General features: G+C 34.8%; 1 protein-coding gene across 3 annotated transcripts in view; it reads left to right on the forward strand.

Moving 5' to 3' along the window:
• Window positions 1–4,413: 4,413 nt before the first annotated feature.
• Window positions 4,414–23,463, forward strand: part of LOC138706692 (uncharacterized) — a 39,398-nt gene continuing 20,348 nt past the window's right edge. For 2 of the 3 annotated variants that reach the window (XR_011334050.1, XM_069836275.1), the window contains exon 1: window positions 4,414–4,920. Coding sequence is in view for 1 of the 3 variants with exons in the window: in XM_069836275.1 (XP_069692376.1) it covers window positions 4,918–4,920 (3 nt within the window). In the remaining 2 variants the exon portion in view is untranslated. Of the gene's footprint in view, window positions 4,921–16,025; window positions 16,358–23,463 lie in introns of those variants that run through there. The other variant, XR_011334051.1, reaches the window with a different exon arrangement.

The following is a 23,463-nucleotide window of genomic DNA, read 5'->3' on the forward strand; positions in this document are numbered from 1 at the left end:
ATAGTAGGCCTAATGATATAAATTATTTAGATTATAAAATCTCTTTCCAAAATAATATAAACAGTAATTGTATAAATTGCATCAGTTTGGATTATAAAATTTCTAAGAATTTTAATAAATAAATGCCCATATCAAGCTGCAAGAAACAACAATTAAAAAAAAAAAAAACAAAGGAAAAATAATGAACAAGCATCGAAAGAAAGTATGACCTTCAGATGTTATCCAGGAGGAAAACAAACATAAAAGCACAGTCTAGTATATACAGTCGCGAAGCTCAATACGTAGTAAATATGCAAACATTAGATAGTTGCTCACCACTAGGATCGTTAATATTGCCTCATTACAGGTAATGCAAAATAGTACCGTCACAGTCTATTGTTTCTAGCACTCTCAAAACTCAAGCTTCGTAACTGTATATAGTAGACTGTGATAAAAGTATGTAGTACATAGAGAAAATTGTTTCCTCTATGGCAGCGTTTCTCAAACAATGGTCCGCGGACCACCTGTGGTCCTCAAGATCTGCTCTTGTGGCCCTTCAAAAAAGACAGAAGAAAAAATAAAATTCAAGCGAATTGCGTATCACACTATAGCTGAAAATCTCAGAGTTTGGAAATGACGCATGGCAATCGCCTTTCACTTTTTCTCCCAGTACTGACATTTTATGAAATTTATTTACCCTACCCGTCTATCAACTTCCCACTCTACTCTCAGCAAAAAAAAAAAAAAAAGAAGGATTTGAAGCACTATGAACGTGGTGTTTCTTGTTATCTTTTCCCTGCACATCTGGCGTCGTGCCTGTAACCTTCTCATGTATTTATGACTTTCTTAATAGTTTGCACATTGAAATGGTCACGTACTGTACGTCGTACGCCAATAATAGAACATGCAAAATTGCATCTTTACGTGTTGAAAATTGAGCATGTTTCTGCATTAATTTTTTTTTTCTCTTTTTGCAGATGACGATATAAGAAATTTTCTTATATTAACATTAACTTAATTAGTTAATACTAATATAAAATTAATTGAATTAAATTAATTTTTATTAATTATTTCTACATTAAAATGTAAGTATATTGATATTAAAATATGCTACAAAAATGATAAATTTGCTTTCGAAGGGAACAAGAGTAAGGTGGTCCGCGGAACTTTCTGACTTAAGAAAGTGGTCCCCACTTCAGAAAATTTTGAGAAATGCTGCTCTATGGTAATTCAACTGTTGATCAGACAAGATGATCTAGCGTGTCCACACATTTTCGGTAATCGCGATCGGAGATAATCGCTATAGTGGTAACCGCGATTAGCGACTGTAGTCTTTCACTAGTATTAACACAGACCCTATGTACGAAATTAAAGGCCTTTGATATAGGGATGTAAATAAAACGTAGGTTGAGAATCTCATAGGCTGGAAGAGCTACAAAATGTAAGTTATAGAACGTATGAACACTATTTATGAGGACAGTGAAAGAATGGACGTTGGATTAAATACCGTACTTACTCGCGTAATTCACGCCATCGCATATTTCACGCACCCAAATTATTTACTATATAATTTAATAAATTAATTTCCTCGTATATTTCACGCATTTAATATTCGTGAAATACTGTAACAAGTACATACTGAAACTTGAAGTAATGAGGTGTGTTACGTTGAGGAACCCTGAATGTACGGTATCCTAAAGGGTATTGACCTCCCCCTACGGTTTGAAAGCTTTGTGTTGGATCGCATCAGTTGAGTTTGAGACTCGAAAAGGGAAACCTGTCAAAAGCCGTCTGTTAAAAGTTTTAACAATGAATGGTAAATCCCGATATTCGAGTCATACTGCGTCCTTCAAATTAAAAGTTATTGCGTATGCAGAAACACATGGCAACAGAGCAGCTGGACGTGAATTCACAGTTCCAGAATTTAATATTCGCTACTGGAGGAAACAAAAACAAGCTCTTCAAAAAACAAATGCATCAAGGAAAGCATTTCGTGGGTCAAAAAGTGGAAAATTCCCTGATCTTGAAGACAAGTTACTAGGATATGTAAGGGAACTGCGTAGTTTTGTCATTTTTACCCTTAAAAATACCAGCTTGTGAAATTCCTCGCTTAATTCACGCACCCTTAATTTATAGATCGAAATTGCGGGAAAAAAGTGCGTGAAATATTCGAGTAAATACGGTAGAACATATTATGCGCGACGAAAAATAACGCATCTTACAGCTCGTGACGCAAGGCAAAAAGACCTGCTAGAAGAAGAATACTGGCTTAAAAACTTGAAAGACTGGTACTGAATGGACAAGAGGTCGCTGTATCCTCCGGCAGTGCCGAAGTCAGAATTACAGTGTGTGTTGAATGCCAACCTTCGATATAAGAAGAAAGAGAAGATCCCACCGTCAATGCACATTCCAACTCTAGTCGAAATGTAGCCTACAAGGTGTCTGATTTAAGCAATTCGTTTTTGTTTAGGCAGCCCAAAAATCAGTCCAGACATGTGGGAGGTATTTAATAGCTTCGCAGGCGGCGTCAGGGATGTGAATAAAGTCCACTGCCATCGTCGTTTGAATGTTACGAATTTTAGTTTGTGCGAGATCGTGCGTATTTGCTTGGTTTCCGCACAAAACCAATCCACGGAAAGTCTAAAATTCCACATACAGTATTCCCAACCTAACACACATAACAATTTCCCTCTTCTTACCGCTTAAGTGACATATTGATTTTACTGCTTTAGGCTTTTAACATATTATTTTTAGAGACGTTCAATACAGTAATAATTATAAATTGGAAACTTACGACTGCAATTTCACCTCAATTGCACTGTTAATTATTGTTTTTAAATATTTGCAAAAATTAAATAAACACTACAACTCCACTAAAGTTACTGCATTCGTGAAGCAAGTAACATTAAGGAAGCCGTGAAAAAATCAACAAGATTCCAGACTATCATAGACTGGGGGGAAAAAAAAGACAGAAGTATATCACGGCCTGCTGAGTATAGTAAACACAGAAAACATTTTAAAGCAACAATGTTGAAGATAGATATTTTTGTTTTGCAAATTTGCCGTCATTGAACAGAAACCAAGATGGAGATTCCATTGCAACTAATTAGAAATTCCTCTTTCAGGTATGTATAAACGATCTTCGCACAAAATAATGTACGATATACGAGCGGTATGTTTTCTTTCAATTCTCGGAAATTAAAAAAGCTCAACTACGTTTCGCTTTTTCAAACTTTTCCTCGAACATGAAAACTTCAACATACCGCTCTTGTAACGCATATTACTATTTCGTGTGATATACATATATTTTGTTTTTGCTAAACACGTGCAGTCAATCTTTTATATTAATTATGTATTTTCTTCCGGCTTTCTAACATTTCTTATAGTCGCGTTTTTCATTGCATAGTGTTTTATCGAGTCATTTGCTCTTCTCATATTATTTCTTAATACGTAAGTTATCTCCAATCCCTCAAATTATATTTTTGTTTCATTTCGAATAAATAACGAACATAATAAGAAGGTACCTGTAAAGAACATAGAGCGTAGAGTTTTAACTTAATTTATTAAAAGATGTTTTGAGAATGTCACTTCTAGCGAAATCGCATTTGCATATTCTTACTTGGAATATTAAGAACATATAAGAATGATACTCGGGAGGAAATTAAACACAGAATAAATATGGGAAATGCCTGTTATTATTCGGTTGAGAAGCTTTTATCATCCAGTCTGCTGTCGAAAAATCTGAAAGTTAGAATTTATAAAACAATTATATTACCGGTTGTTCTTTATGGTTGTGAAGCTTGGACTTTCAGTTTGAGAGAGAAACATAGGTTAAGGGTGTTTGAGAATAAGGTGCTTAGGAAAATATTTGGGGCTAAGAGGGATGAAGTTACAGGAGAATGGAGAAAGTTACACAACACAGAACTGCACGCATTGTATTCTTCACCTGACATAATTGGGAACATTAAATCCAGACGTTTGAGATGGGCAGGGTATGTAGCACGCATGGGCGAATCCAGAAATGCATATAGAATGTTAGTTGGGAGGCCGGAGGAAAAAAGACCTTTAGGGAGGGTAAGACGTAGATGGGAAGATAATATTAAAATGGATTTGAGGGAGGTGGGATATGATGATAGAGAATGGATTAATCTTGCTCAGGATAGGGGCCAATGGCGGGCTTATATGAGGGCGGCAATGAACCTCCGGGTTCCTTAAAAGCCAGTAAGAACATGAGAATACACGGCAAATTATCTCAAACCTTAATTAGCATAATATCGCTTGATATTTTTCTATCCTTATTTAGAAAGCTCTCTCCCGCTCTTTGTTGTAACCAAACACGAGGGCCTAATGTAAATGCTTCCGTGAGACCTTGACTTGGCAGCGCTTCTGGTGGGCATTTCGGAAACTAAATTCCTCTCGCAGTTCTGTCAGCTATGTTGACAGGTCGCTGTTGTTTGCAAGTTCATGTTTTCAGTGATTCTACGCACCTATTGCCACTCTTCTGATTATACATATCTCAGATATGAGTCACGTATTTTTTCCCACAATTCTTTATCTGTGAGAAGTTGAAAACGACATTGTCTGTATTTCAGCATTCCACTTGTACTATCGACGATGGTTTACCGAGATAAAAACGTGTGTATACATACAGTGCACTGGGCTAATTCTAAAAACGAAGTGTCATCATTTTTAGTGGAAAATTCCCATGAATAAAACGTTCAGTCTGTCAACTTGTCTTCAAAGACAGATAAAGTGTAATTTAATTTAAATTATTCTGAACGTAATCTGAGCCTAGAAAAAAAAAGTGTACTATTTCTGAAGATGTGTGTGTGTTGTGATAAACGGACCTGTGAACGGGCAGTGTAAATTCAGAATATGGCTGTGTTTAGGTAACATTTCTTGGACAAGAACCATCATCATCTCACCACAACAGACAACATGGTAATTGCTTACTTAACATTTCAACAACTTTAATATCGTTATGTTATTATTGACATTCTGCATTTCCACCTTCCAACTACCAGGTACCTATAACATTGTTACACGTAGCAACAAAGACAATATTTTTATCACTTACTGTACACTGACATTCGCACAAGTTTTTAAATATATAACTGAAGTAATGATCTTGGACTCTGACTTTGAGAGAAGAACAGAGTTTAAGGGTGTTTGAGAATAAGGTTCTTAGGAAAATATTTGGGACTAAGAGGGATGAAGTTACAGGAGAATGGAAAAAGTTACACAACGCAGAACTGCACGCATTGTATTCTTCACCTGACATACTTACTTACTGGCTTTTAAGGAACCCGGAGGTTCATTGCCGCCCTCACATAAGCCCGCCATTGGTCCCTATCCTAAGCAAGATTAATCCATTCTCTATCATCATATCCCACCTCCCTCAAATCCATTTTAATATTATCTTCTCATCTACGTCTCGGCCTCCCTAAAGGTCTTTTTCCCTCCGGCCTCCCAACTAACACTCTATATGCATTTCTGGATTCGCCCATACGTGCTACATGCCCTGCCCATCTCAAACGTCTGGATTTAATGTTCCTAATTATGTCAGGTGAAGAAGACAATGCGTGCAGTTCTGTGTTGTGTAACTTTCTCCATTCTTCTGTAACTTCATCCCTCTTAGCCCCAAATATTTTCCTAAGCACCTTATTCTCAAACACCTTTAACCTATGTTCCTCTCTCAAAGTGAGAGTCCAAGTTTCACAACCATACAGAACTGGTAACATAACTGTTTTATAAATTCTAACTTTCAGATTTTTCGACAGCAGACTGGATGATAAAAGCTTCTCAACCGAATAATAACAGGCATTTCCCATATTTATTCTGTGTTTAATTTCCTCCTGAGTATCATTTATATTTGTTACTGTTGCTCCAAGATATTTGAACTTCTCCACCTCTTCAAAAGATAAATTTCCAATTTTTATATTTCCATTTCGTACAATATTCTCGTCACGAGACATAATCATATACTTTGTCTTTTCGGGATTTACCCTAACATAATTAGGAATATTAGTTACAGGAGAATGGAGAAAGTTACACAACACAGAACTGCACGCATTGTATTCTTCACCTGACATAATTAGGAACATTAAATACAGACGTTTGAGATGGGCAGGGCATGTAGCACGTATGGGCGAATCCAGAAATGCATATAGTGTGTTAGATGGGAGGCCGGAGGGAAAAAGACCTTCAGGGAGGCCGAGACGTAGATGGGAGGATAATATTAAAATGGATGTAAGGGAGGTGGGATATGATGATATAGAGTGAATTAATCTTGCACAGAATAGGGACCGATGGCGGGCTTATGTGAGGGCGGCAATGAACCTTCGGGTTCCTTAAAAGCCATTTGTAAGTAAGTAAATAATGAGCCTCTGTTAATGTTGAGTGAACCCCGCGTTTGTAGGTTCGAATCCTGTGTAAGTCATAGATGTTTGTTTATTGTTGACGTGATGTGTATTGCTTTGACTTGAAGTCATGCTCAGCCCACAGAAATAGCAAAATGTTCTCTAGTGTGGTAGAAAAAAGTTTAAAATGTGAGCTTGCGGACTTCGTCGAAAACATCCTAATAAATGGATTGAAGTTCATATAATTTGAGTTCTAAACAGTTTTAAAATTGTAACATCATTTTTTGTTTAATATGTGTAGTTATTTTGCATTATTCTTAAACTATTATGAAGAAACGAGGATAAAGTGAACTTAATTGTTTTAATACTGTTCGAAAAAAATTCTTAGTCAACTATTTTATGGAACGCAGACGTGTAGCAATAAGTAGAATAAATAATAATGATAGCAAATTTTTTGTCGTCGTCTTGGTGAAATAATAGCAAATAAATCTTTATTCTTTTGTTTCCTATCTTAGGCCGTGTCTCAAAGCTCAAGTCCATACTACACATAGTGACTACTAGCAACTAGGTGACTTGTGAACTACACACTAGGGGGCTTTGGAAATGTATGCTTGAAACATGGCCTTCTTCATAGACTATTTTTCTAAAAACCATGACATCACGGTGCAGCATTGAATTAAGAAGGCAGTGTCCTAATGCAGTTTCATTACGAGTTATGTGGAAAAGATAAGGATGGGCTTAATATATTACAATAATGTTTAAAATATTGTACAGAAGGTACTAACAATGCCAGTGTTCAAAGTTAACGTGTTATTCTACATTATATTTACATTATTTCACTTCCAAAGCATTTTCAGATTTCATAACCCCAATTGCTGATGAGGTATCCATGTGTGTTTAGGCCGTGTCTCAAAGCTACATTTTCAGCTGAAGTGAACTAGATTGTTGACTAAATAGCCGGATGTGACGTCAGAAGTTATGATCCAAAGCTACGTAGTGCATAGCAATCAAGTCCGTAGTAGCTAGTAACGAAAATGCTTGCTTGATTGATGACTTGTTCACTAAACAAACATGGATACCTCATCAGCAATTGGGGTTATGAAATCTGAAAATGCTTTGGAAGTGAAATAATGTAAATATAATGTAGAATAACACGTTAACTTTGAACACTGACATTGTTAGTACCTTCTGTACAATGTTTTAAACATTATTGTAATATATTAGGCCCTTATCATTTCCACACAACTCGTAATGAATCTGCATTAGGACAATGCCTTCTTAATTTAGTGCTGCACCGTGATGTCATGGTTTTTAGAAAAATAATCTATGAAGAAGGCCATGTTTCAAGCATACATGTTCAAAGCTCCCTAGTGTGTAGTTTACAAGTCACCTAGTTGCTAGTCACTAGTGTGTAGTATGGACTTGAGCTTTGAGACACGGCCTTAGTAAACAAGTCAATAATAAAGGAAGCATTTTCGTTTACTAGCTACTACGGACTTTATTGCTATGCACTGTGTAGATTTGGATCATAACTTCTTACGTCACATCCGGCTATTTTGTCAACAATCTAGTTCACTTCAGCTGAAAATGTAGCTTTGAGACACGGCCTTATTATCATTTTTTATCATTGGAGTTGCGGATATTTGTTTAATTTTTTATACTGATCTTGACTGTCCATGTTAGAACACTAACTAACAACATATTACATTAATGTATTGTCAGTCTATCTTCTTGTACATAATGACACTTCCATTCACAGCTGACCCCCGTCTATAACATGGGCTCGTCCAATAACGTCATAACTTCCTTTGTCTGTGTCCGGTTGCTTGTTACATATCCTCGTCGCTGACTTCCAAATAGATTACCCAACTCTATAGATCGCAGCATGCGTATGCTTTGGCATGTGCAGCATCTAGCGGAAACTCCTTCAACTTCGTATTACTGTAAAAACATTAGACTTTCTCATCAACTGTACTTCGAACAAAGATGTTTTCACATCAAAAACATGTTACAAAAAGTGTAAACTATAGAGAGTGTTAGGGGTATAAGCGCAAATATTTTTAGAGGTAATCAGGTATAATATACTGAACTACTTTATGTAAAGAACTTTATGCTCGACCATGCCGAAGTGTAGTAATTATACACCTGGTAGCAGCCCTTTAATGGACCTCATTAAAGTACACCTATTCATTAAAGTTCAGGTGTTCCACCAATCAGAAAACACCATTGCGCTCGTTTCATAAACATACTCGCGTCTTAATTACTACCATTATAGGCTCGTTGCATAATGTACTATTTCAACATTCGAAGTTATTTTTAGATATGAAATAATAATATATTTTTAAGTACCCTCAGTCTTCCAATTCTGAAATGATTGCCACAAGAAACGTAAAGTGGAACTAAATGTAGACCAAATCACAGGGAATGGAGGGATCTTCGAGTAACGGTTTTGTCGAAATGACACAAATATCATCCTCGGGTAGATTTTTAATAACTTTTTGAACTTTTAAAAAATGTTCACTGTAGTACTCTGCTGCTTTTAACCATGTACAAGAACTGGTTGAGGTGGTAGGGAAATATCTGGGAGCTCTTGTCTGAAAGCCTATATCCTTGACGGTGCCTTAACAAAAACTTTCTTCACCGCAGAGATTAATTTATTGATCCTAGGGATTCCTACCCTTACTTGTTCTGCTATGCGGCTCATACCATGGAAAAGACACGTCACGTGTAACATAAAAGAATAGAACGCCCTCAGAAACGTCACTACAGCAACCATTATGCCGCAGCATCTGTGTATGCGATCAGCACTTTGTTTTCGTCAACATTATTTGCATATGGGCTATTCCATATGAAATCGATCAGTAAAAAACCTCGCATTTTTTTATACTCTAATTTTTCTCTATTTATACAAGGTGCTGAGGAGAGTGCATTTGCAAAAATATACTATCGAAAGTCAAACGGTTTTCGTATTGTTGAGCGACAAATTTAGCGTATTTTAGAAAAACAAGCCTCTTTCAGCGCTCAGAACTCTGGAACCATTTACTGCAGAACATTGAACGGGAGCTCATTTTGAAGCTGACATTTGGTAGGTTATGATAAGTAACCCTTATTTTTATTTTATACAGAAAGACAGATAATCTGATTTTACTTAGTTTTAGGCTTTTTGCCCATTTGTAAAAATGTAAAAAACGATATTGAGAAAAAAACCTTGCATTATTAAGAGGGATTCGGCATTGTTTGCTTAGTGTCATGGCAATAAGTTTCGGGGGTATTAAATAAATTATTTTCACACACCTAGACTTGAACGGCGCAACACAGCACGGACTGGCCGAAAGATGAAGATAAGCGAGCGCTGGGCGTCATTTTACTCCTGTGTTTATGAAAACCTGTGATAAAGCTAGCCCAGCTATGCGCTACTAGACGAAACATCACGTGTTTATGTCTCCTGGACTTGCTTGCCTCACAGTCAGCTGGTTAGTTCACGCGCGTACTATTTATTTTCTTTATTTGATTTTTCAATACTTTCTTATTAACATTGCACCAGTAAAAAATACTTGTTTATTTGTACTTTCAATGCGAAATCTAACCATATATTTTAAAAATATTTTTTCGTGGGCAAAGGTGTCTTAATTAAGAAAAATCTAAATTTCTCCATTTCCATAAAAAGTAAGAAAAACTGTTTACATGTCAATATAAACTTTAACTTTTCAGCATAGAAATAAACCATGATTTTGATCATTGGGTGAAAGGGTTTCGGAGCCACAACAGTTTAAAGTTGCTAATTTTATGAAAATACGATAAATTAAAATATTTTTAATTTAAACACTATGAAGTTCTGATGCCTCAAACTTTGCACAAAGCATTGTAACATAGTTGTCTTCGGACAGAAAAAGGTTCATTGTACTTAAAAATTGCAAGGTCAATTTTCTCTATATTTCGGTCGATTTGAGATGGAATAGCCCATATAGTACTTTCAGTCCATTGTTGACATATTGTGCAAGTGTTTCCTAGTTTTTCTTAAGAAGTTGCTTTGTGCATATCAGGTAAGCTCTGGATTCAATTTCCCGACAACTAAATTTGCAATGTATCGCCCGAGATCGTCAGTCGTTTCGTCGACTGCTATCCAGATTGTGGATCTCCAATATCTTGTCGGATTCTGTTAATTGCGTCATTGTAGGTTGAAATCAAGTAATTTTTGCGCACCGTTGACTCAGAAGGGATTGTCTGGTAGCAGTATTTTTCGAGAAATGCTTTGAATGTTGGATTTCCCAGTTTCCGCAATGGAACGTTAGCTGCCACAACGGCAAGATAGAAGTCATTGTAAAATAGATTATTTTTGCTGGATTCTTCAGATAATTGTGCCAAAAGAGTTTGCTTAAATTTAGATTCGTGTTCGGCATTTGCCTTATGTAACGCTCCTTGTATATGCTGAATTAAATGGGACTTTTTTTTATCACTCGAAACCTGAAAAAGAGAAGAAGGCGAGTACTCGGCATCAACCCCTTTGATTTGATTACCTGGTTGGGTTTTTCCGAGGTTTTCCCCAACCAAAAGGCAAATGCCGGGTAATCTTTTGGCAAATCCTCGGACCTCACCTCATCTCACTACATTTCGCCAAAATATTGTGAAAAATTGCACAAAATTGTAAAAATTGTAGACAATTACTAAATTGTAAAACTGTAAAAGTTTGTAAAAATTGTAATTGTAATATTGTAAAATTTTGACTTGTTCCACGTCTTAAAGCTTCATTGCTCATGTAAGATTTTTTTTAAAATTTTAGTAGGTTATTTTACGACGCTTTCTCAACATCTTGGGTTATTTAGCGTCTGAGTGATGAAGGTGATAATGCCGGTGAAATGAGCCCGGGGTCCAGCACCGAAAGTTACCCACTATTTGCTCATATTGGGTTGAGGGAAAACCCCGGAAAAAACCTGAACCAGATAACTTGTCCCGAACTGGAATCGAACCCGGGCCACCTGGTTTCGCGGCCAGACTCGCTAGCCGTTATTTCACAGGTGTGGACTCTCATGTAAGATCTATGGAATAAAATAAATGAATGAATGTATATAGAGTGCTAATAGCAAAGTATTTGATAAATAATTCAGACCAATTTTCCTAGAATCATTCATGATGTCCGGAAAACTCGTCACAGATTTTTCGTAACGGGTACAATTCGTCACAAATTAAGAATTAATAACTGAATGAATGAATGTATATAGAGTGCTAATAGCAAAGTATTTGATTTTCCTAGAATCATTAATGATTACGGAAAACTTGTCACAGATTTTTCGTAACGGGTACAATTCGTCACAAATTAAGAATTAATAACTGAATGAATGAATGTATGTATATAGAGTGCTAATAGCAAAGTATTTGATTTTCCTAGAATCATTAATGATGTACGGAAAAAATGTCACAGATTTTTCGTAACGGGTACAATTCGTCACAAATTAAGAATTAATAACTGAATGAATGAATGAATGAATGAATGAATGAATGAATGAATGAATGAATGAATGAATGAATGAATGTATATAGAGTGCTAATAGCAAAGTATTTGATTTTCCTAGAATCATTAATGATGTATGGAAAACTTGTCACAGATTTTTCGTAACGGGTACAATTCGTCACAAATTAAGAATTAATAACTGAATGAATGAATGAATGAATGTATATAGAGTGCTAATAGCAAAGTATTTGATTTTCCTAGAATCATTAATGATGTACGGAAAACTTGTCACAGATTTTTCGTAACGGGTACAATTCGTCACAAATTAAGAATTAATAACTGATAGAATTCGCCACACATTAAGGATTCGTAACTGGTATAATTCGTCACATATTAAGAATTCATAATGCCTATAATTTGTCACGCATTCAGGATTTGTCACACGTAAAGGAATGACCACAAAAATAGGCCAGACTGATTTACAATAGAGAATGAATTCCCGTGTTTGATTACGTGGAAGACAATTATATATGAGGAAGAAGACGAGGAAGAGGTATGCAGCAACCACGATATCCACCGAATATATGGAAAATTGTTATCAGCGGACAGTAGAAAATCTGCCACGTACAATTAACACTTGTAAAGGTTCGTACACGAAACTTAACACGCTGATAGGAAGGGCTCATCCATCTCTGTATCATCTTTTGGAACAACTGCAATGTGAAGTATTAAAATAGACAGAGACATCGAAAAATTACAAGCTGGACACTCTCCACCTACCAAAAAAAGGAAGTAGACTATACTGAGCCGGATTCCCGAATAGCTAGAATTGTACAGAATTACGAAGAATATAAAACACAAGGGAATCTTTTAACTTATCTTCGTGGTAGGTCATAATCTCTCAGGAAACATGTTAATTTAACTTTCATACAAGCTGTTTTCACCTAATTCAAAAGAGAATCTCACCTGTACATGATCAGTTTTGTCATTAATAAATCATAAACTCATAAGACAAATCAATAATTTTTAGGGAAAAATTGTTCCGAGGCCGGGTATCGAACCCGGGACCTTTGGTTAAACGTACCAACGCTCTACCAACTGAGCTACCCGGGAACTCTACCCGACACCGATCCAACTCTTCCCTCTGTATCCACAGACCTCAAAGTGGGCTGACAACCATCAAGAAACCAACATTGAGTGCACACTAACTCTGTGTGACTTAAATTGTGGCTTTCTGTTAACGAACAGTGACGTGTATTATGCAAATCAAGCTTTCAGGTAAAGTTGATTTGTATCATTTTAGAGCGTTTGTACGTTTAATCAAAGGTCCCGGGTTCGATACCCGGCCCGCTTGATTTGCATCATAAGACAAATATTCTGCACGTGAACAAAAACACTTAGTGACAAATTGACAAGAATGACAAATAATCCACATGTGACAAATATGTATATGACGATTTCGGTATGAACAATAGAAAGTGTGTCCAATAGAAGCGTGACCAATTTTCTTAGAATCGAAATTAATATAATCTGCTTGACATTTGCTTACTTCAATATTAGGCCTAACGCGTTCATCTAATAATGTAGTGAAAAGAAAATCGTAACTCTGAAATTGTCAAGAAATAACTACGAAAAAATGAAACACAACAACTAACCTCTTTGTTACATGTTTGGCAGAATACCTGTAATTTTTCCGTCTGTCGAAAAGTTCGGAAATTCTTGAAGCCACTGCCTTATACGGCTTGCTTTGGAACTAGCTACTTTTGGCAGTGTCACCACTACACTGACATGAAAACTGAACTCAAGGAAAGAAAAGACTGGTACATACATTTGGATATTAAATTTCCAAACTGTCGATTGCGTCCATTGTCAGTAAAGTTAGCTAAACGACATTTCATACAAGTTGAGAGGATGCGAAGGCATTTCTTTCCCCTTCTACTTGCCCTGAGTCCGTCAGTAACAGAACGGTAGCTATTACCTCTTATACTTGCACCCCCAACCCCAAGTTCTACACACAAGAAAATAAAATATTAAATAAAGTACATAAGTGGATATAAAATACGCAACTGCCGAGGTTATATCAGGTCGCCGGTATGCCGGAATTTTGTCCCGCAGAAGTTCTTCTACATGCCAGTAATCTACTGACATGAGCCTGTCGCATTTAAGCACACTTAAATGCCATCGGACTGGGCAGGGATCAAACTCGCAACCTTGGCCACAGAAGGCCAGCACTCTACCGACTGCCACCCAGGCCGACCAGCTTATTGTACAAGGCCACTTTAAATAATCACAGAGTCGTTTGTTTTCATTTTATTATATGAGCCTGAATGAGGCTACATGGATATAAAGCGTATTGTTATCTCGTTAAATAATGGTCCTACAAAAATATTGCTCAGAGTAAAACTTGTCGGAAACATTTTTTAAAGCGTCTTTTGTTATGTAATATTATCCTAAAAAATCAATAATAAGCTAGATATTTCGATTTATTTACTTCAGTTCCTCTTATAACCCCCCTTTTAAAGAAAGTACATATTTTGAATGCCTTATAATCTAAAACTAAGTGGGACCTAACTTATTTTACATACCAATTTTTATAGAAATCTGTTCAACCATTATCGCGTGGAAAGAAAACATACAGACATACAAATATAAATTTTTAAAATGCTATTTTCGATCTCAGGATAATTCATTATAATGTTGTTGGTGTTTAGTCAACTGTCCGAAGACAAGTTTGAACCTCATAAGTGTCACCAATAAGGCATCACTTATGAGGCAACTAGGCCAGGAGATAATGGGGTAGGGTGGCCAGTTCCTTTCCCCCTCCAATGCATACATCGCCGATTAGCTACATATTACACTAGTCAGACTTCAAACGCATACAAACAATGTTCTTCCTCTGACACATATCGTCAAGTGAGATGTACTGCCTGATAATAGATGTACAGTACATATCAGCCAGAACCTCAATCAGAGGTGTAGTTAACACCAATTAATTATTTTTTAAAACCGAAAATTACCAGAAAAATTAAGGTTACCACTTTTTATTATTAGTCAGAAGTGTGTATTTTATTTATGCATTTGGCTAAACGACGTTTCCGTCTATGTAAATCAGTGGCGTAGCATGAAATTTTGAGTAGGGGAAGCTAACTCAAGTTGTCTTTCATGCAATATGAGAAAACGTATTACAAAAATACAGTCTTAAAATAAATAGTAGTCAATTTCAAGTCAGCAGTCGAAGATTGGTTGGAACATCGTAAGTAACACCAATTAGGCATGACCTCAAATGATACGTAATAAAATATGATTTCACGGTTTACATATCTCTTAACAAATAGACACGTATACGTATAACTTTAGCTCACTCCCTGTCATACTTAGAGAAATCACAATATTAGTATCATTACGTAAGTATGCGTCTGTCTTTTGGTTGTGTCCTTCATTCACAGCAAGGGAGTCGGTCATTTGTTTTTTAAACCACACTTTTGTTCGTAAGTTAGTCTTGATAATACAATTGTTCTAAAAGAATTCAAGTAAATCAGTGTCAGGAACTGTTATTTCGCTCATTATTTATTATATTAGCCACAATGCACACTAACACTTCAACTGAACCTAACTGACGAAAAAGGATAACGCGGAAACTACTTATTTTAAATGTTAAAGCTAGCTTCTTTGCGAGCCTTGCGACTAGGGTAGTTTAAAAGGGAAGGAAAATCTGCGGGGTGGATTACACAGAAGAAACCGGTCTGCTTGGAAGCTGGTGTGTGCAGGCTTCTTGTTTACTGCTGCATCACAAATCATCCTGAGCTGCCGCATCACAATATTTAAGGCGTAAATATAAATTCTATTAAAATTAATAAATAATTTTCTTCATAAACTGCAGGTTTATTATGAAATTATTATTAACTGGGGAAGCTAAGCTTTTTAGCTTACATTGACGTTACGCCACTGATGTAAATATGATAAATGGATGAAAATTTCCGAAGATATGTCCGAAATGTTTATATTAATATTGTTGTGAATATAAATACTTCATGGTATTTCTCGGCGTCATTTCACTGGTCATTCTTTCCTTCGCCGTCAACACCACCGTGTCCATGAAAATCAGTGTTTTCCGGTTCGTGAAAACGTCCACTTTGAGCCCTGCATCAAACTGACCCCACCTACCAGAAATTTCTAAGATAAGGAAGGGAAGATAAAGCATAAGACAGCAAAAATAATTTCATACGTAGAAACTGTGTCGCCGTAGATTACACATTTGTCTGCTTATCGCAACACCGGAACTTCCATTCTACCGGTTGCGGGAAAGCCCTGCTACATTGAAGAACATTATCAGACTTATTCAAGCTAACAACGAGCGAGGTTAAGTTCGTATCAGACTGTGTAATAACAAGAAGAATGGATTTGAAGTCTTAAAGTCGCTAATTTCCGTGGTAAACATGAGTGCTCTGTGAAGCGGCCTCGTGGGTGTTTTCTAAGAAGATTAGCAGGGTGACCACCTTGAACAGCTTACAATGAACATCGAGATGCTTTGGGAATTGGCGATCTGAAGGGAAACCTATAACTTGAGATGGTAAGCACACAGTTTCAAAATCGTTTATATTTGCGCAAACCTGCAGTGTTGTCCAAGTTTATAATGTCACCATTTTCTAAACTTCCCCTTTTCAGCAAATGGAGTTCTTTATGGTCTCCAATAGTTCTTGGGAGTTTTCAAGAGAGAGAGAGAGAGAAATAAATCGTCCAGCCTTAATTAAGGATGACCACGAGGATCCGGAAATTAATATCAAATAAATATATTTCATTAAATATGAATATTGTTATGAAAATAAAATGTAATAATTAAGGGAAGAGGATGGTATTTTTTGGTGAAAAATGAGTAAATTTTGGAAAAATAAGATTTTTTCCCTAAAATACTCTGTGATATGTGTGGAATATATTGTATGATATTTTGTGGGTATTTATGCCCTTATCGGATGTTGAAACGCCATTTTTAAACTTCCTGCGCTCTGGATTTTTAAATCACACCGCCCTTTGTTTGTTGTTTCCGGAACTTCATTTTTTTTCAAAACCAAATTTTTCTTTAAAATACTCTGTGATGTGTGTGGAATACGTACATTGTATAACATTTTGTGGATATCTGTACTCTTATTGGATGTTGAGACGCCATTTTTAAAGTTCCTGCGCTCTGGATTATTAAATCACACTCCCTTTGATTGCTGTTTCTGGAACTTTATTTTTTTGCTACATTGCCAGACAAAAATCGATACAATTTTTAAAGTATTAAATATATATGTATGAAATTTAGAATACACATTTTCTAGACTACTAGGAAACTTTTCTCTGTAACAGAATTTTCCTAATTGATTTCATTTTAAAAATAAGTCTGTCTGTTGCAAGAAAGAAAATAAAAAAAATTTTATTAAATTTTAATTGTTTATTTTACAAATGTAGGGATCAATATCAAAATTCTGTTATAGACAGTTTGTAGAACATGCTTTTACAAATAAATTGTAACAAACTGTTTGAATTTATCTTTAAAAATTGCTTAGATATATCGAGTTTAGTAAAATCCTGCACTGGGTACATTTTTGTTTTCAAATCTGGCTCCCAAAAAGTCTTTTCAAAATATTTATATTTGGTTGAGTTGCTATTGCCATGAGCTCTCTACATACAAAAAATTAATATTTTACACCAAATAGGAAAAAAGGTTTAAAAAATACCATCCTCTCTCCTTAAGCACCATTGATTATATCAATTATAAAATGTTCTTAATTTTGTTAATGTCCGTGGCTATGGCGAGTACGTAAGAATAAGACAACTAATTTATTTACAAGTACAACTTCGCCAGAATAAATAAATAATATTATTATTAACGTAATTAATATGTAACTATCTTGTTTTTCTGTAGTAGACGTTGTGTTTAATGTTGGATAAAACTTCAATCGGTTCATATGATAGCACCACACCGAGAGAAAGTGAATCTAGCTATGAAAAGGTTTTCAAGGAAAAGATCGCGGAGAAAGAGTACAACAGATAATGGTGATACTGATATAGAAGTACGTACAGTCACGGACAAAAGTTTAAGCACATCAGCAGATTACAGATTTACAAATTTATATTTCGACACAATCATGAACACACCCCATCACAACAGGAAACCAGAAGATAACGCGGGATCTTCACTAGGCTTCGGACAATGAAGGATAACACCACAGTCTAGTATATACAGTCACGAAGCTTGAGTTGTGAGAGTGCTAGGAACAGTTGACTGTGCCGGTACTATTTCGCATTGTCTGTAATGAGGCGATATTAGCGATCCTAGTGGTTAGCAACTATCTATGTATGCATAGTTACTACGTATTGAGCTTCGTGACTGTATATACTAGACTGTGATAACACTTCGAAACTAGTTAGCCAGGTAATTTCCTAAAAAGTTAACACAGTGAAGAACTTGTAAGTTAATCAGTGATTATATTTCTATTAATACATATAACATTGGAACTGAAAATAAATTAATCTCCACTCCTCTAAGTATAAAATGTTATTTTAGAAATCAAAATAAAAGTTATTTTAACACAGAAAATAAAATAATTGTTCTTTTTGTCTCTGATAATGGTGGACACAAGTATAAGCAGAGTACAACTATGTTCTTTTTTTTTTTTTTTTTTGCTTCTACAGGCAAAATTATTACTCGTTTAATGCTTCGATGGATTTCATTTTCTGTGAAAAACCATCTTAAGCCTGTTTTGCAGGCTTTCCAGTGACTTCAGCCGCTTTTTTTGGCCACTATTTCAGAAGCATCTCCTTCAATTGTTTTTCGCCAGTGATGGCGTGTTTACGCAGTCTTCTGCCCAATTCATCACAAAAATTTTCGATGAGTTTAATGTCTAGTGACTGTGGAGGAGTGTGAGGTTGATGAGGACTGTTGTAGACGATCCACAGACGAACAATTTCTGCAGTATGTTTAGGATGGTTGTCCTGTTGGAAGTAGTAATTGTCTGCCAGGTCCAGTTTGTTTACACTTTCTTAATTGCGTCTTACTCAACTTTGTACTTTATAAATATTATGGATTAGTAGTATTATAACAACAATGGCATTACTACTACTACTACTACTACTACTACTAATAATAATAATAATAATAATAATAATAATAATAATAATAATAATAATGACATAGGTATTTACCTGCGCACTTTAGCCTACATAGAATATCCCACTGTCTTATTCGACCCTTTACCTACGCTCTTAAGAGATTAGATACAGCTTACAGCAGTAAAATTTTGAAAATAGTTAACTTTTCTTCCTCCATTGCTGTATCTTGTACAATAATGAAAATTAGTATGTGTAAAACACTGCCCTTCTGCTATATGAAAAAAAAATATTTTTACCATTAAACAAAAACATTTACATTTGTTTTATTTCAAAATTCAGTTCACTGTGCAGTGATGGAGCGTTTTCCACACAACTAAAAAACTATCCAACATTCTGTGATGAAACGTTTTGTGTGTATTTATGTATGTCATATCTACAATATGATGCAAGATCACTTCTCTACCTTTGATAGATTATCTGATAAAAAATAAATTCATTTAAATAATGGTCAAATACCAGTATTTTCTTCTAACACAAAATAAAAAAATATATTATTTATTAAGGAATGTAGTTGAAAGAGCATGATATTGTAAACATGAGTTTCAGCAATAAAATAAAAGAGAGAGAACATGAAAAATTTAACAAGTTTATTAGTTATGAGGGAAATGCTTCATCACTGCACAGTGAACTACCACCATTTTGAATTTTGAAAAAAAGAAATAAATATTTTTTTAAGTCGAAAAAATATTTTTTTTTCGTATACCAATTTTCATTGTTGTACAAGATACAGTAATGGAGGAAAAAAATGTTGAATATTTACAAAAATTTAACTGCTGTAAGCTGTATCTAACCCCTTAAGCTTACTTACATATAGTTACAATACTCTCTTTCTCAAACTGACGGCTGTAATTCTCATTACAATAAGTGTTAAATGGAAAGCTCTTGTTCTGATGATATGTTTTCTCCAAAGTCTTTGAAAAAGTAGTGTATAAGAGATTATTTATCTTCATCTCGAAAGATACAACATTTTAGTTCCACAACAGTTTGGATTTAGGAAAAATAAGTCCAAGGAAAATGCAACATTTAGTTTAACTGACAAAATTCTGGACGCAATTAATAAAAAACTTCCAAGTTGTGGGGATTTTCTGTGATTTATCCAAAGCATTTGACTGTATAAATCATAAAATGCTCCTAAACAAATTAGTTTATTTTTAAATTAAAAGTGTTGCACACCAATTGTTTCACTCATCTCTCACAGATAGGAAACAGAAAGTCGAAATCAGTACCACTATGAAATCTGCCTCAACATGGGAAACTATTAATAATGGAATTCCACAAGGGTCAATTTTAGGACCCTTACGTTTTCCAGTGTGCTCAATTCTTGGTCCAATATTATTTCTCCTATACATATATGATCTCCCGTTAAATATAACTGAAGGGAAAACTGTCTTATTTGCAGATGACACAAACATAATACTGAGTGATAATAAGGAAGAGAACTTGCAAATGAAAATTAATGCAACATCAACGAAACTAGACAAGTGGCTAGCAAATAATAAGCTTAAATTAAATGTAAATAAAACTGTCTATGTAACTTTTAATCAATATCCAACTGACCAGATTCACACAGTTCTTAGTAATACCATAATTAAGGAAGTAGAATGCTCTAAATTTTTAGGTATATGGATAGATTCCAGTCTAACATGGGAAAAGCATATACAACATCCAACTGAGAAGCTGAGTCGCTTATGTTATGCTTTTCGAGTCCTTGCGAAGATATCATCCATGGAACTTTTAATATCAGTCTATTTTGGATATGTTCATTCAATACTATCATATGGCATTATTACCTGGGGATCTTCACAAGTGACACAAGTCCTCAAATTGCAGAAAAGAATACTCAAAATCATTAAAAAAGTTCCTATTCGGACTGAAAGTATAAAAATTTTCAGAGAACTAAAAATCTTACCTGTACCCTGCATATACTGTATATTTTAGAAACAGTGTGCTTTATTCATCAAAACATAGATTCCTTTAAAACAAATTCAACCTATCAAGAGTATAACACCAGAACATCCCAAAACATACATCTGAATTACCACAGGCTTACCAGAAGTCTTAACAGCATATCACATAGAGGCAGCAATTTATATAATAAACTTCCACAGAAAATCAAAGAACTTAACATAAGAAAATTAAAAAAAGAGGTAAAGAACATTTTATTAACACATATGCCATTTTGCACAAATGAATATCTAAATTTAAAATTTTAGAATTTAACGTTTCTTGATACTGCCCTTGACCATTTATGTTTCAGGTAACTCAGAGTTGAAGAAAAGACAGGGAAAAGCAAAAAGAGAAGATACTAGATAGAACAGTGGAGACTGAAGATCAATTTGCATATCATTTAATATTAAACTGTTAAATTTATTTAGAATTAAGTCTATTTTTGTATTATATTGTATGTTATGTCATTTTTCTTGTGTACTGACGACGCCATGAATGCTTGTAATTCTATTCGGCTAATAAAGATCTAATCTAAACAATCAACCCCCCTCCCTAATAAAATATTTCGGTCATTCCATATTATTTGCAGATGACACAAGTATAGTAATTACAGCCAATAACTTCAAAGTATTCCAATCGTCAACAGAGGCAATTCTCCTCAAAATATGTGATTGGTTCTCAGCCAATAAATTAGTACCGGTATTAAATTGTAACAAAACTAACAAAATCGAATTTTAAATCCTGCTCAAATTCAATCTCGCAAATTTCAAGTGCAATAATTAACAATAGGTCTCTAATAGAAACAACAACAACCAAATTTCTTGGCTTACAAATCGATAATATGCTAAATTGGAAAAATCATATTAAAGAAATTGAGGGGTTTGGTGCAAGAACCAGTTAAGTCCAGAAAAACACTTTTGGAGTAAACGTGAAAACAAAATTGGACTTACCTGGTTTTTGCATCAAAAATTTAAAATCTGACATACTACTAGCAAAACATCATTATTGTCTAAGTAAAGTTCATGACTAACAAAATATAAACAATGCTTGGTCATAATTTTATTAGTAACTATCAATAATCTTAAATACCTTGACATGTGAATCATACAATATGAGCAAACTACAAATTGTACATATACAAGCCCAGGACTAGTCTGATTCTTGCTCCAAATACAACCAAGTTCTCTGTTGATAAATAAGCGTATATCATTCAGGTAAGTACAAACAACTCTGGTTCTTGCACCGTAAGATGCGCACTGTCGTATTATATACTATGCATACTTTAACTCATTTTTTACCAAAAGTGGACTTATGTCGTTTTTGCACCAAACCCCTCAATTATCCTCAAACTAAATTCAGCATGTTTTGTTATTAGATCTATGCAAGAGATAGTAAATATCAATACCTTAAAAACAATATAACTTATTTTGTATACTTCCACTCAGTAATGAGTTTTGATATAAAATCCTGGAGAAATTCTAGAGATAGTAACAGTATATTCCTACTACAAAAAAGAGTAATTTAGAATAACAGTAGGTGCCAAATCTAGAGTAGGACCATTTAAAAAAAACTGCAAATAATGCCCATGGCTTGTCAGTATATTTTTTCATTAATACATTTTCTCATCAGTAATCGTGAAAGCTTTGTAACTAATTCAATAGCTCATGGCATAAATACTCGTAAAAAAATGAATTTCATACTCCATCAGCAAATCTATTGTGCTATCAAAAAAGGAGTGTGTTATATGGCAGTAATAATTTTTAATACCCTCCCTAAGATTTTTCTGACATGTTGGATATTCTAGCTGTGAAGCAATGTACAAATACCATGGAATGTAAATAAATATAATACAATACAATACAGTAATATTCATTGTAAATTCATATTTAAATCGCATTGAAAATGTGATTATTCATTGTAAGGGTTCACATACCAGGAAAACAATTACAAAATACTTCTCCCCCCCCCCAAAAGAATTTAGTACGCTCTGGTACTGTAATAGTAAATACGTTACAAGAGCGGTATGTTGACGTTTTCATGGTCGAGGAAAAGATTGAAAAAGCGAAACGTAGTTGAGCTTTTTTAATTTCCGAGAACATGAAAACAAGCATACCGCTCGTGTATCGTACATTATTTTGTGAGAAGATCGTTTATTACATACCTGAAAGACGAATTTCTAATTAGTTGCAATGAAATCTCCATGTTGGTTTCTGTTTAATGACGGCAACTTCGGAAAACCAAAATATCTTTCTTTAACATTGTTGCTATAAAATGTTTTATGTGCCAGCAGGCCGTGATATACGTCTGTCTTTTTTTCCCCCCAGTCTATTTTTGCGAACTTAAAACAAACGGTAAGGTTATGTAATGATTTATTTTTCATTTTAATATTTTAACAATATTATTTATATAACATATTGCAGTAATAACATCGGCTTCTGGATTCTTGCTGATTTTTTCACGGCTTCCTTAATGTTACTTGTATCAGGAATGCAATAAGTTTCGTGGAGTAGTAGAGTTTACTTAATTTTTGCAAATATTTAAAAACAATAATTAACATTGCAATTTAGGTGAAATTGC

Source organism: Periplaneta americana, chromosome 9 (assembly GCF_040183065.1).
Source record: "Periplaneta americana isolate PAMFEO1 chromosome 9, P.americana_PAMFEO1_priV1, whole genome shotgun sequence".
NCBI lineage: Eukaryota > Metazoa > Arthropoda > Insecta > Blattodea > Blattidae > Periplaneta > Periplaneta americana.